Here is a 12765-nt window from a genome sequence, read left to right as displayed (position 1 = left end):
ACAATGTTAAACAATCCACTAAATAATAAATAAATAAAAGAATCAAAATTCACAACTTAGTTACTCACGCATTCTGTATTGCTAATCGTACAACTTGATGACTTTGAACCGATGAAAAAGAACAAGAAAAAGGAGTAGAGCATATTATTTTTACCGCGTCTTTATTGCAAGCACATTATAGAATCGTCGTTGTCTTAATACATTGTATTTTAGAAAGGGAATCAAAGCGGCAGATGCGTTACGCTAAAGATAACATGAGATAGACAATGGTATATCAATTCCTCCAAAAATTTAACTAAACGCACCGTTGTACATATATTTGCATCCGAATATCCGACACTCCATTTACGGATACAATCCAAGCTATGTAAAAATGCAATTCTCGGCTACCTATCAGACGACCCGCGTATCTTCGGTTGTGTGGTGTTTTACTTTAAATGGTGTAAACTGTATTGTACTGTATTGTATTGTTCGTTACGTACTTAAACGCATTTTGCTACGTCATTGTGGTGCCTTTACTTAACTTCCCAAAGGAAAACAGGTGATTGCTTGTGAGTTCAGTGGTATTTCTATCGGTGCTTTACAAACTGCTCCTAGCTACTGTAGAACGCATCCGTTTGTGGATATCTTTACAATATCATTTCAACCCGTGTCCTTTGGTTGAAATGCAAATAACTGAAATGCAAAACCAAAAGCTAAACGTTTCTTCTTCAGGTTTGGGTGCAATGTGGTTGGTGTAGAGGTGTTTTCCGCTGATTATTGTTTAAATCGGGTCACTTGTGTGATGTTTTTTTTTAAAGAGGCCAGCCAACCAGTCATCCGAGCTAACTGACCCTTTCTCCGTGACTGTCCTTCTCTGTTGGGTACTATTCGCGAGTTACCGCGGCGTGGATAGCACGGGCAACGTATGCAACATTGCTTTCATTTAGCCCGCACATGCTGATGCGTCCGGTTTTCAGCAGGTAGATGCTAAACTCCTTGATTAGTATCTGCACTTGGCTTTCTGCAAAATAGAATGAAAAGTTGAAGGGATATGAGACAATAGTTTTGCCACCAACTTTTGCAATAAATCCTCTTCCACACATCCTACCGTTGAGTCCGGTGTATGAAAACATTCCAATTTGATTGGTAATGTGTTCCCAAGTGCCCGGCGTCTTCAGTGCCACGAGCTCATCGTACAGAGCCTTACGCATGGTGATGATACGCGAGCTCATCGTCTTGATGCACTCCATCCACTCGTTGCGTAGGTCTTTATCGTTCAGTACGCGACTCACGATACGGCTGCCAAAGGCCGGTGGGTTCGAGTACATGCCACGGACAAGCAGCGTAATTTGGGATGCGACGGCGGCACTTGTGGTGGCCTCCTTTTGTACCACCGTTAAATTACCGATACGCTCGTCTACAAGCATAAGACAGAGAAAGATTGATTAAAAGAACTCATTTTTCAAGTGTGCGTTCCCCCTTACGGCACTCCTCTACTAAAACTTACTGTAAAGACCAAAGTTCTTGGCAAAGCTTTGCGCACAAAACAGTTCAAATCCACGGCTAACGAAATATCGCACGGCGAACGCATCCTTGTTCGGGTCACCGCTTGCAAAGCCCTGGTAGGCGGAATCGAAGAACGGGAACAGCTTACGCTTCTCACACACATCCGCAATCTGCTTCCACTGGTCCTCGGTCGGATCGATACCGGTCGGATTGTGGGCACAGGCGTGCAGTATAACTACCGCTCCCTCAGGCGCATTTCCGAGATCTTCCACCATGCCGGCAAAATCAATTGCACGCGTTTCCTGGTGCCAGTAGCGGTAGGTTTTCGGTTCCGTAAAGCCCGCGTACAAGAACACCTTGTGGTGGTTCTCCCACGTCGGGTCGGAATAGTAGAAGGTGGTGCGCTTAAGAATACGTGCCAGGAATTCGGCCCCAAGACGAAGCGCCCCGGTACCGGACAGACACTGCACACCGAAGGCACGCTTGCTCTTGAGTGCATCGTTATCTTCGCCCAGCAGCAACGTGCTGGCCGCATTCGTTATGTTGTCCATACCGAGCACGGGCAAATATTCATGGTTTAGCGACCCGTCGGCAACAATCGCTGCTTCGGCTTTCTTCACCACCGGCAGTATCCAGGGTTTGCCCTCATTCGTTCGATAAGCTGCAAAAATAAGAAAAGGAATATGAGACACGGACGGTATGCTAACACAAGGGAGGATTGGAGATACAGCATAGAAACAATTGAGAATCCTAGTGGTTGACAGCCAGCAGATTGGTTCATTCGATTGCTTTGATAACGATTGCTACGATTGGGGCATTTGCAATGGCTCGTTTCCATCGCGATGTACTTCTTCCAGACAGCACTGGTACGAGATATGCTCTCGCAATGTGGTTGCTGTTTGCGTAAGCATTTCTACCAATCGACCAACAGGAGGAAAAAATATCGCGCATAGCTTCGCACCAACCTCGCAAAATTAGACATTTTTTTCAAATCTTTCGTGACCTCGGTTAACCTTGACAGTCAGTCAACCATCGATAAGGAGGGGAGAAAGAAGAGACTTTTGGCCGTGATGCAATGGGGGAAAATGACCTAGCGCAACATACACATTTTTGCTTACCTCCTACGCCAAGATTAACCTTGTTGGGGTTCGGATCTTCAATGCACGCCTTATTGAGGGCAAACACTTCCACCGGGGGACCCAATTCGACCGATGCGAAAATGCTCATGATTGGACGTATTGTTTGTCTACTGTTGCTGGAACGTAATTAACACGACGCACTAGTACGTTGAGCTGAATGCTACTCAGGAAGCACCACCGACCGGCACCGTTCACGGGAGATAAACGAATGAAACGGGATCGTTTGCCTAGTGAAACTGTGGTTGCCCTTTCGCGTTGCAACTTTCTCGTCCGACCCTTTTGCTTCCGTTCGCAATTGTGTAACTTAATGTGCCGCTCCAACGCTCCAATTGCGAGCCGGATAGTGGTGTGTGGGAATACAAACAAACATGTAAACGTGTAAGAATTCTCCCCCACCTCCTCGTATCATTGCGTACAAACATTCAACCGGAGCATTGGGAAGTCGCTCAGAAAACTTGGGCTCTCTGTGTGTTTTGACCGGCTAACATTGCGATGTAGAACGTACAACGAGAGAGCAAATTCAAAATCCCACACTAACACAAACGCACGTGGAATGATAAAAAAAATTGGCAAACAACAACAGCATAATTTCACGCAATTCTTGGTGGCGTACGTAATTGAAACTTTTATTTACAACACAGGGGCGTTATTGCAGAGTAAATTTAAACTGATCTTAATTCTATCTAATCCTGAATTTTGTTTCTCTTTTCCTAGTTGAAAGACAACTCAACCCTAACCAGCTGATAAGGAGCGAAGCTTCCACAGCAACCCTGCCAAAATACCAAACGTCATCCTGATGCGTGAACCGTAAATAAACCAACCACGGCCGATTAAACACAGTAGGCGTATTGCAATACGGAGCTTCGAACACTTCTGGATGGAGCTGGAACCGAGTAAGATTGTGGACTTTCACTATGAATACACCAACGTGGACGATAAGCCGGCAAAGCTGGTGTACGCAATCGAAATTCCGTACAAAGGAAGTGTGGCCGAGTTAAGCCACCAGATCGTGTCCGTTCGGATGGATCCAATCATGAAGTTTCTCCGGGCGGATCGGAACCTCCTCCAAACGCTGCAATCATTTATCGAGCGTGAAAATCAAACGTTCTACGACGATCGGGATGAGCTTTTGCTGGAAAAGTTTCGCAATGGAACACCGGACGTGGACTCGTTGGCGCTCGACACGGAGAAACTCTACCGCGAGGAGATACTCGAGTTTGCCGATCGGATTGGACCCACGGATGAGGAAATATTCGCCCAAAGTTACCATCAGCTGGTGCATTCGTCACTGCTGCCAGAAATATTAAGCAAAGAGCGTGAGTATGCGCGTACCATTTCTAGTTTGGCCACACAAATGACACAGCAGATAACCACGATGAACACACTGCATCAGGAGGAGATAGATTCGAAAATTAAACTGCTGGATATATCGATAACACCGGAAAATATTAACCACATGTTGGCCAAACAGTACGGCATGCAGAATATGATCCGGAAGCAGTGCGAGTCGGAGCTGGAATCTACGCGGGGACATCAGAAGCACGAGTACCGTAACTGGGTAACGCAGCATGTGGACGAAAGTTTTCTGGCCCATTCCGAAAGCCCCACCCAGATCGGTAACCGGTGGTCAATGATTTCCACCCAGGCCCCATCGATGGAGGAAAGCTTCACCATCCATCTGGGGTCACAGCTGAAGCATATGCATAATATACGCATTCTCAGTACGCGCGTGTCGGATCTTTGCAGTCCCCTGTACGGTGATGCATCGTTCGGTGGACCAAATGTGGCATTGGGGCTGTATTCCAGCTCGCTGTGTGGTATCGTAGTGCTAACGCCGTCCGGTAAGATAACGCCCGATCGGGAGATACGACGAAATGCCAACATGTCGACAGAATTTCACTTCGATCAGATCGATCGACAGATTGAAAAGATACAGGAAGATTTGCGGAACCTTCAGCATGGTTCTGCGGTTGAGGCGGGTGGTGCTCAAAGCCTAGCGGCGGCTGCTGGACGGCGGCCAGATCGTACGGTGGTGACAGTAAAGCCGGGCGATGCATTTATTACGCGCCATTCCAATCTGTCTCACTCGCATGTCATCTTTCATCTCATATCGGATGAAACATTCCAAAGCCCAAGTGAAATAAATTCCCGCCATCCTGTGATATTGGGGTTGCGCAATATATTGAAAATCTCCAGCAGGCATGACATCACCACGTTGACCATTCCGGGTCTACTGAGGCACGAAATGTCCGAGGTGAGTGTTTCTGGTAAACCATTCCGCTAGAACGGATGTACAATTTTACTACTATTACTTTCATCACGGCTTCGTTGTAGGATATGACCGTCAGTTGGTGCATTCGGCGTGCGGAATTGGTGTTTAAATGCGCCAAAGGGTTCATGATCGAATCAGCCAGCTGGGGTGGAGCTGAACTGAACACGTTGCAGCTACTGTTACCACACGACATTTCCGAGGAGTTGTTCCGTACGCTCGCCGACATGGTACCGCACGTGTTTCGTGTGGCAAATCCAAAAATTCTCCAATGAAGTGTAGCTGTTGAGTGTAGGAATCTCGGTAATAAAGGAGAAACTATCGCAATTTGAAATGAAATATTTCCTATCGCAGAGGTTATAATGTATGCTCCAGAGAAATGTTACGTCAACGTTTGGAAATTTAGCTACCATTGTAATATATATATGTGAACTGATTTGTAAGCGCAACGTAGATTGTTTTCCGTCCTGAAATGATATCATATCAGTCAAATATTCATGCAAATCATGCAAAGTTGCATTGCAGTGAAAGATCAAAAACTGCTTACCTTTGGCGAAAGATCAGAATCAGCAACTATTGCAAAACGTGGTGCATAGATGTACGAGAGCCGATTATCCTATCCACTAGACGATATGGGAAAAATGCAAATTTGTATCAGAATGAAGTTTTGCAAATTGCAACTTTACCCTAGAACAGCGGTCGGTAAAGTACGGTTCGCGAGCTGTGCACGCGGCTCTCTATGCCCTTTTCATTGTAGTTCTTTGTCAAAAATGATCTATCCCTAGCAATACTTGCCTACAATTTCTAATACAAATAATTGTAGCTGTAGCTGTATTTAAACCTTATTGCTTATTCATGAGATTATTCGAATAAATTCTAATCGTTGTTAAAATTTGTATGAAGAACATAGAATCTTTCTGAATCCGCTGTTTTCGGTTGACTCAGTTACTGATTTGATGGACATTGTGGAATGTTTCGTAAAATATATTCCGAAGTTGCCGAATGATTTAGTACCAAATTCCAGATTTTCCTCTTCTCAAACTTATTTCATGTGTATTTTTTATGATATTTGGTTCTTTGCTGCGAGAAGTTTGCGAACGATCTGAACGAATGATCTCAGACGATCTATGAATCAAAGACATATAAAAGAATAATTACACCACTAGAGATAGACAAATTAAGCAATATGAGTGTAAAATTTGAAATTCCTCTCTAACGATGGTCCATTATTGGAATGAGTTGAGTATAAATCCTTCAACAAGGATCAAGTTGAATTCCTTCCAACATATTTGAATTTGATGTTGGAAGTTCTCAGACGAAACCGGGGGTTATACTAGAGATACTTGATGGACATTTTTGTTCCATTGTTTCGATCTACTAAAAATGTTTTCAGTGTAGTAATCAATGCCTTTTGGTTACTACACCACCTGAAACATGGAAAAAGAAACAATGATAAGTAAACGACTAAAAGCCCTGCTATTTGCAATGGCAATCATTTCACCAACCCAACTGCAATCATGTACGAATGCGAATCGTTGACATCTGTCAATTTTACAGGGTAAAGCTGCTCGAAACTGGGACACAAAAACGCGCGTCGCGCAGCAGTTCAGCAATTGTGGCCGTTCTGATTCACCCGATGTAGTTAAGCATTTCCGAAACATAAACTTAACTTCCTTCAGCTTATAAACATAAAATTTCGAATGGAATCCGGATCGGTTCATGATAGTTTGATACTGCAGTTGAATGTTCCGATTTGAGAAAGGTAGTAAAACATTTTGTATTCTTTATCAAAGTCATTCGAGTGACCCCAGGCTGTACAGACTTCGCACTCAGGCAGGGCGCAGTTAAATTCCACATTCTAGAAAATTACTCCGTCAGGCTGTATGGTTCGCTTAGGAGTTGTAGAAACAGTGTGAAGAAGTCTCAAAATGCAACGGTTCTAACAGTGGGTTTTTATGATACATTTACATGGAATGGTTTTATTTCAGTTTAATACATATCATGGCGTAACTTCTGTAAATGTTTTCCCCTTACTTTAACGGGAAAATTTTATGCTGCTCGAATGGTTAAATTAACAGCGCGCTGCCTGACTTTGGTTGAAGCCTGTTCGAGCTAGCTAACGAGCCCTGTATTATTTGATCGTCCATTTTCCCTGTCGACTGTCAAAACGGCCTTTCGACGAGGCCTGAATTTACACTGACTTGGGCTGGCCATTTGTTGCCAACAAGCAAAGTTCATCTCGGCTGGGCGCACGGAGGCACTGGAAGCGGGACTGGACATATTTTTGTTTATAATACATTTTAACTAAACCCCGATTGCGGCAAGAGTGTGCACCGAACGGAGTACGACGCACCGTCACCGCGTAGGAAAAGCCCCCGCACACGGATGCCGTTTGGTGCCCTGCGTAAGTTGGTTCCAACAACAGGGGTTGTTCGCAATGTACGGTGCCGTACGGGGATGGTAAGAGAGAAACAGGAGGACCCCAGCAAAGTAGCAGCAGCAGCAGCAGCAGCGCCCGTTGGTTTGTAGCTGCGGAGTGCGCGCATGTGGTTGTGTGTGTGCGTTTGTGCGTGTGTTTCTCACATACGGCGTGTGTGTACGCGAACCCGAAAAACGTAAAGAACGCTGTAAAAGAGCTGGTATGTCCAGCATTGTGGCTAGCATTATGTTGTCATTAAAACAATCGCACAGTGTGGTCTGACCGACGCGTCCAAACATACAAAAAGCAGTGAGTGTCGAAAGGACTCTTTAAAGACTCTTTAAAAGCGCTTGATCGCGTTAATGAGTGTATGAGCGATTCTCAGAAGTGGTATTTAGGTACGGTTGAAGTTACAGTTTAAAGTTTCCGCATATTATTCGCTCGTGCGAATGGTGGGTCAATCGTGACTGCACTTTGTTTGACCCATCCGCATCACATCCACCCCTTCGCCCTCTTCTTCTTGCCCTATTGCGTGGTTCGATTATGGCAACATGTCGATGTCATTGCGAAGTGGTACCGTGACAGACAGCTTCAAACATCCCCAGTGCCAGCAGGTGACGATCGCGTAGAAAGTGATGAACCATTTAACTTCCGTGGAAATGCTATATTTCCAACACGGTAACGCACGGTCAGATCGAACTTTAGGAATGAAATCCCTCTTTTACAACCTCCAGTGTGAAAAATTAAACATGTCGCTGGAGTTAATGCCTTGGTGTCATTGAATGGGGTTGTTTTTGGTTTATTGTCAAACAAATTTACGCGTGGCATAGTGTTTCAGGGGGACACATTGCAAACCTGGAGTTTAAGTGGTCTTCCACCCAACCACCCCCTTATGTTGGTCGGTGCGTTCGGGGAAATGGGGGTGGGGGTAGTGTCTGCTTGCAGTTTGTATGCGCTACGATCATCGTCATCCCTTTCGCTTCCCACAGTGACAGTTCTTGTTGGGTGGGAGAGCAAAAACGGGGATGCGTTTTTGTTGTTGTTGTTTTTCTTCTTATTTTACCTATTTCTAATCGTTTTTGTCCTTTCATCTCTCTCTCTTTCTCTCTTTCTCCCGTCCGCTAATAGTGACCGTGTGAAAAACATACATCCCCAATTTACTCCCTCCCACCCCCCACACACATACACATACCCATCACTTTACGGAAAGTGTTGCAAGAAAGGAACGGAGCAAAGCCGAAGGGAAAAACAAAACATAAAAGCCTTCCAAGGGAGAAAGAAGGAGAGCGCGTACAGTGGTGTGTGGAAAAGCGAAAGCGCTTGGTACCAAGCACACACGCACACACACGGCCATCGGTGAAGGAGACGGAAGATCGGCGTTAAATCTCAGCGCTGCGTGAGTGCAAGAGCAGCATAAGGAAAGACGCTCGCGTGTGCTAGAGCGAGAGCAAGCACGCGAAAGAAACGACAAGGGCCCGAAAGAAGCACAGAGCCAGAGCCTACTCATTCCATCAAAAAGATCCGTCAAAACCTTCCGTCGGAAATTGTGTGTGTGTGATTTTTTTTTTGTTGGGATTCCATCGTGTAAATATACTCTAAACTAGACTCCCGGTATTAGAGAAGAACGAAAAACACGTTACTACGGACCAATTCTTTAATGGCAAGTGGTTCTATTTGAACGCGCGACGCCCGGTGGCTTTTAAGTTTCTCCGAACGTGTTAGCGTTTCGGAAGGTCGCGTCGTATTGTCACCATTCCACGTACAGTTATTTCCGCAAAACCTGGAACAGCGAGGGCTCGGCAATATCGGGCTACGTAAACAAATCCCTACTCTCAAAGTCGGCGGCAAGCCACAAACAGCTGCACTTTGGATTGATCTAGTGTGTGCTTTTATTTGTTGCTGATTTACCGGATCATTGATAACTATTGCTTGCCGGTTACACGATGGAGATGGATCCGCTACAGACACAGATTCAAACAGAGCTTCCCTTCTGTCGGTTGTGCTTTTCACAAGCGTGCGATTTGTACGAGTTGTTCCCGGGCGCAGGAAATGACAATGAATCTCTACTACTGAAGATACTCGAGTTGTTAAACGTCGCGGTAAGTAGAACAACCAGGTGAAGAGTGACCATTTGTAAATTCAAGCTTGAAAGCCTAGCCTCTGATATGGATGTTGTCCATCACCACTTACAGATAAACTTCGATGAGGACCTAAACTCGTACATATGTGGCAAATGCGTAACGATGGTGGAGGATTTCTTCGAGTACAAGGAGAAGGTGAAGGAAAACGATCTGCTGTTGCGCGAGAAGCGCAAATCGGTCGATCATGCGACGGCAATCTACAACGTCGTCAGCATGCAGCCGGACGCAACGAACAGTAGCGCCTCGAACGGAGCGACCGGCGCGGGCAGTGGTTCCGAGCTCGGTGCGGGCGGTATCGATGAACCACACGTTGGAATCGATCAGCGCATCTCGATCGACGGTGGTCCGCCACTGAACGGTAACATAATCGAGTTTAAGAAGCAACTGTTCACTGCCTCACCGGCCCAGATCGGTATCTGGTTGTGCGTTGCGTCCGGCAGTGACATCCAGTGTCCGGCCGCGATCGAGGTGGACGATAACATACAGGTGGTGGCGGAGATAGGGCAACACAACCATGGGCTGCCCGTCTCGGTGCCGGAAAATCCGCCCGAAACGACACCGACCAAACAGCAGTCCCAGCACCAACAGCCACAGTCCCACCATCAGACACAGCATCATCAGCACACGCAGGAACACCATCCACACGAGGAGGATACGATCGTGGTGACGACAGATGGAACGCCAGCTATTTTATCTACCAGCACCGGCTCACCGGTTATCGCGAACAGCTCATCCCGCGCCGGTGTTGGCGGCCCCGGCAGCAAAGCATCCTCGACCTCGTCTTCGGCGAAGAAGAAAAAAGCACGTGACCAACCATCGAAGCGCAAGGTCTCGAACGACATACTGGTCGGCGATGGGTGGCTGACCGACGTCACCACGTACAAGCGCAACCACTACCAGCTCGTTACGAAAGATGGCTACCAAACGTTTCTCATCTACAACGGGTACCGGTTCCGGACGCAGCAAAAGATCCGTAACGGTATAGCGGCGTGGAAGTGTGCGTGGAACGGACGGAAAGGTTGCCAGGCGATACTGCACATCACGGAGGACTACCAGAAGGTGCGGGAGGTCGGTTCACCCCACAACCACGAACCGTCGTTGCGCGATCGGATCATCTCGAACAAACCGACCAACGGGAACACATCGGACCAGAGCCTCATCATGCAATCGGACAGTGAGGAGCTGAGCGAGATGCACAAAATTACGGCCAGCACGAGTGTCGGTTCGACGAGCGGTGCCGGCGGTACGCTAGCGGGCGAAACGATAACGTTGGGCGGTGGTGCAACCGTGGTGGCCATCACCACAACCGGTGGGAACGCTTCCGTGAACAGTAGCACCTCGACGACGGCCAATGCCACGCTAGACCTTACCTCGGAGATGGATTTCGTGCAGCAGAGCAGTAACAGTGGCAGTGAGCTGATCACCACCACCACCACGACTAGCACGTCCGGTGGGTCGTCCTCCTCGTCAGCTGACCCGCAGAGTGGTGGTGCGGCGACGGGGCACCATACACAGCACCATCATCACCATCACCATCCACATCATTCATCGCATGAAGTGGTGGGCGTGGTGGACGAAGTGGTCGGCAAGGACGACACAACCATGTCGATGGATATAGAGGAAATCATACGCCCGCACGTGGTACTGCATCCTAACAGCGAGTAGTCGGGCGGCCATCGATGCGAAAAAAAGGAAACAAATTGTGGCCCCGCCATTTTAATGCCACCACCAATACGTTCGCCGTCATGCACATCCCGCCTCCCGTCAATGCTCCAAGATGTCGCACGGGGATGGAATGGCAGACCACCCGGATAAAGCAGATCTGTCGTTGAGCTATGTTGTGGAGCAGTAATAAACTGTCGCTTTTCGCATATCGAATGATTCTGTGGCGAGTGCTGTGGGTAGCGCTCTCCCCACACGGGACGGTATGTTGTGGGTAAGTGTCGCGAATCAGGCGGTAAATGGGACATGTTTGATAGCAAGAAAAAAAATGTAAAAAAGCCGCGCATTAGCAGTTAAGGGATCTCTCCTGCGAGGGAGGTGTTAGATTGGATTATTTTAGGGGTGGCCTTTTTTTTCTTCCTTCTTTTGGACAAAATGCTCTTTGGTTGATGGCGGTGGGGCACAGCTACATTACGCTATTATATGTAATTTGTTCGTTTTATTTTTGCATAAGTACATAATTGTGTAATCCCCTATTTTTCAAACCTCTCCCAAAAAAACATACACGAGACACCATTGTGAGGACAGACGCCATTCTTATTACAACCAAATCCTTATGCTGGTCGGAATCACACGCACAGCAGGATACTATGGTGTGATAAGAATGGTAGATTAAAAAAAAAACAAACAAACATTGAAACAAAAATCATTATGTAATACACACACGCTCGCCATCTCCCTTACGAGGAATGATCAAGCTAGGCTAGGGACACAGGGTGGATATTTCCTTCCCCATTTTTTTTTAACAAAAAAATCAGTTTGTATTAATGACGCGCGTTTTATCTTTTACCATATTCCCACCCAACCACCGTTCTCCACCATAACCCCGCCCGAAGGTCCTTTTTCTTTATTTCTCTTAGACCGTAAGTGCAAAAATTGTCATAGGTAGGCGTTAAGAAGGATGTGAAGAAATATATACATATAGTTATATATATTATATACATAAATGCAAAACAGATACAGTTAAGGATTGATTGTACACACACACACCCGCTCCTTTTTCGCCAAAAAACGAGTCACACCACCACGGACGGTGGTCCCCTCGTTTTGCCCCACACCACACACCTTTCCCCGGCCCATTATTAACACAATAAATCGGTCAAATCAATCGGTCATTTAGCTAAAAAAAACCCCATCTAGCGGATGTGTATTCGGACGAGAGAAATGGATATCAAAAAAACGTCTGTAAGCCGTATTTCACATATTACACACCGTAGAACCGATGATTAATAATGAGTTTCACATTCTATATTTTAATTCCCTTAATACTCTACTGTCGCGTCATACTGTGAGCGTCGAACTGTCGATTTGTCTGGACGTCTCGAGGGACGCGAACAATTTGTCCTATCGTTTCGAAATAAGTAGTATTATTTACTGTTTGTTTTTGTACGTTCATCCAACTACTGCTAGTTTAAACTTCATGGTTTTGCTAATGTACACGTCAACACGGACACCACCATCCACAACCCTCACACGTTTGCTTCCTTTCTGATTCGCCTGTAAAACCTGTTTTCTTCCAACAAATCGTTCGCACATAATAATAGTTATCTGTAAATATATTCATATATATATATATGTATCACAAAG

General features: G+C 46.2%; 3 protein-coding genes across 3 annotated transcripts; 2 read left to right on the top strand and 1 right to left on the bottom strand.

Annotated features, from left to right (window-relative positions):
* Nucleotides 1-143: 143 nt before the first annotated feature.
* On the bottom strand, nt 144-2903 carry LOC128307298 (aspartate aminotransferase, cytoplasmic). Its single transcript, XM_053045063.1, has 4 exons — nt 2607-2903; nt 1490-2149; nt 1091-1399; nt 144-1003 (listed from the first exon to the last, which is right to left on the bottom strand). Exons 1-4 carry the CDS (start codon nt 2713-2715, stop codon nt 867-869), a joined length of 1215 nt encoding a protein of 404 aa, XP_052901023.1. The 5' UTR covers nt 2716-2903; the 3' UTR covers nt 144-866.
* A 579-nt stretch (nt 2904-3482) lies between these two features.
* LOC128297337 (protein C12orf4 homolog) lies at nt 3483-5673 on the top strand. The gene is made up of 2 exons (XM_053032963.1): nt 3483-4881; nt 4962-5673. Exons 1-2 carry the CDS (start codon nt 3505-3507, stop codon nt 5169-5171), a joined length of 1587 nt encoding a protein of 528 aa, XP_052888923.1. The 5' UTR covers nt 3483-3504; the 3' UTR covers nt 5172-5673.
* Nucleotides 5674-7140: 1467 nt separating this feature from the next.
* LOC128304026 (uncharacterized) lies at nt 7141-12744 on the top strand. Its single transcript, XM_053041151.1, has 3 exons — nt 7141-7300; nt 8444-9414; nt 9508-12744. Exons 2-3 carry the CDS (start codon nt 9259-9261, stop codon nt 11119-11121), a joined length of 1770 nt encoding a protein of 589 aa, XP_052897111.1. The 5' UTR covers nt 7141-7300; nt 8444-9258; the 3' UTR covers nt 11122-12744.
* The last annotated feature ends 21 nt before the right edge of the window (nt 12745-12765 follow it).

This window comes from Anopheles moucheti, chromosome 2 (assembly GCF_943734755.1).
Source record: "Anopheles moucheti chromosome 2, idAnoMoucSN_F20_07, whole genome shotgun sequence".
Lineage (NCBI taxonomy): Eukaryota > Metazoa > Arthropoda > Insecta > Diptera > Culicidae > Anopheles > Anopheles moucheti.
This window is presented reverse-complemented; position numbering and strand designations above follow the sequence as displayed.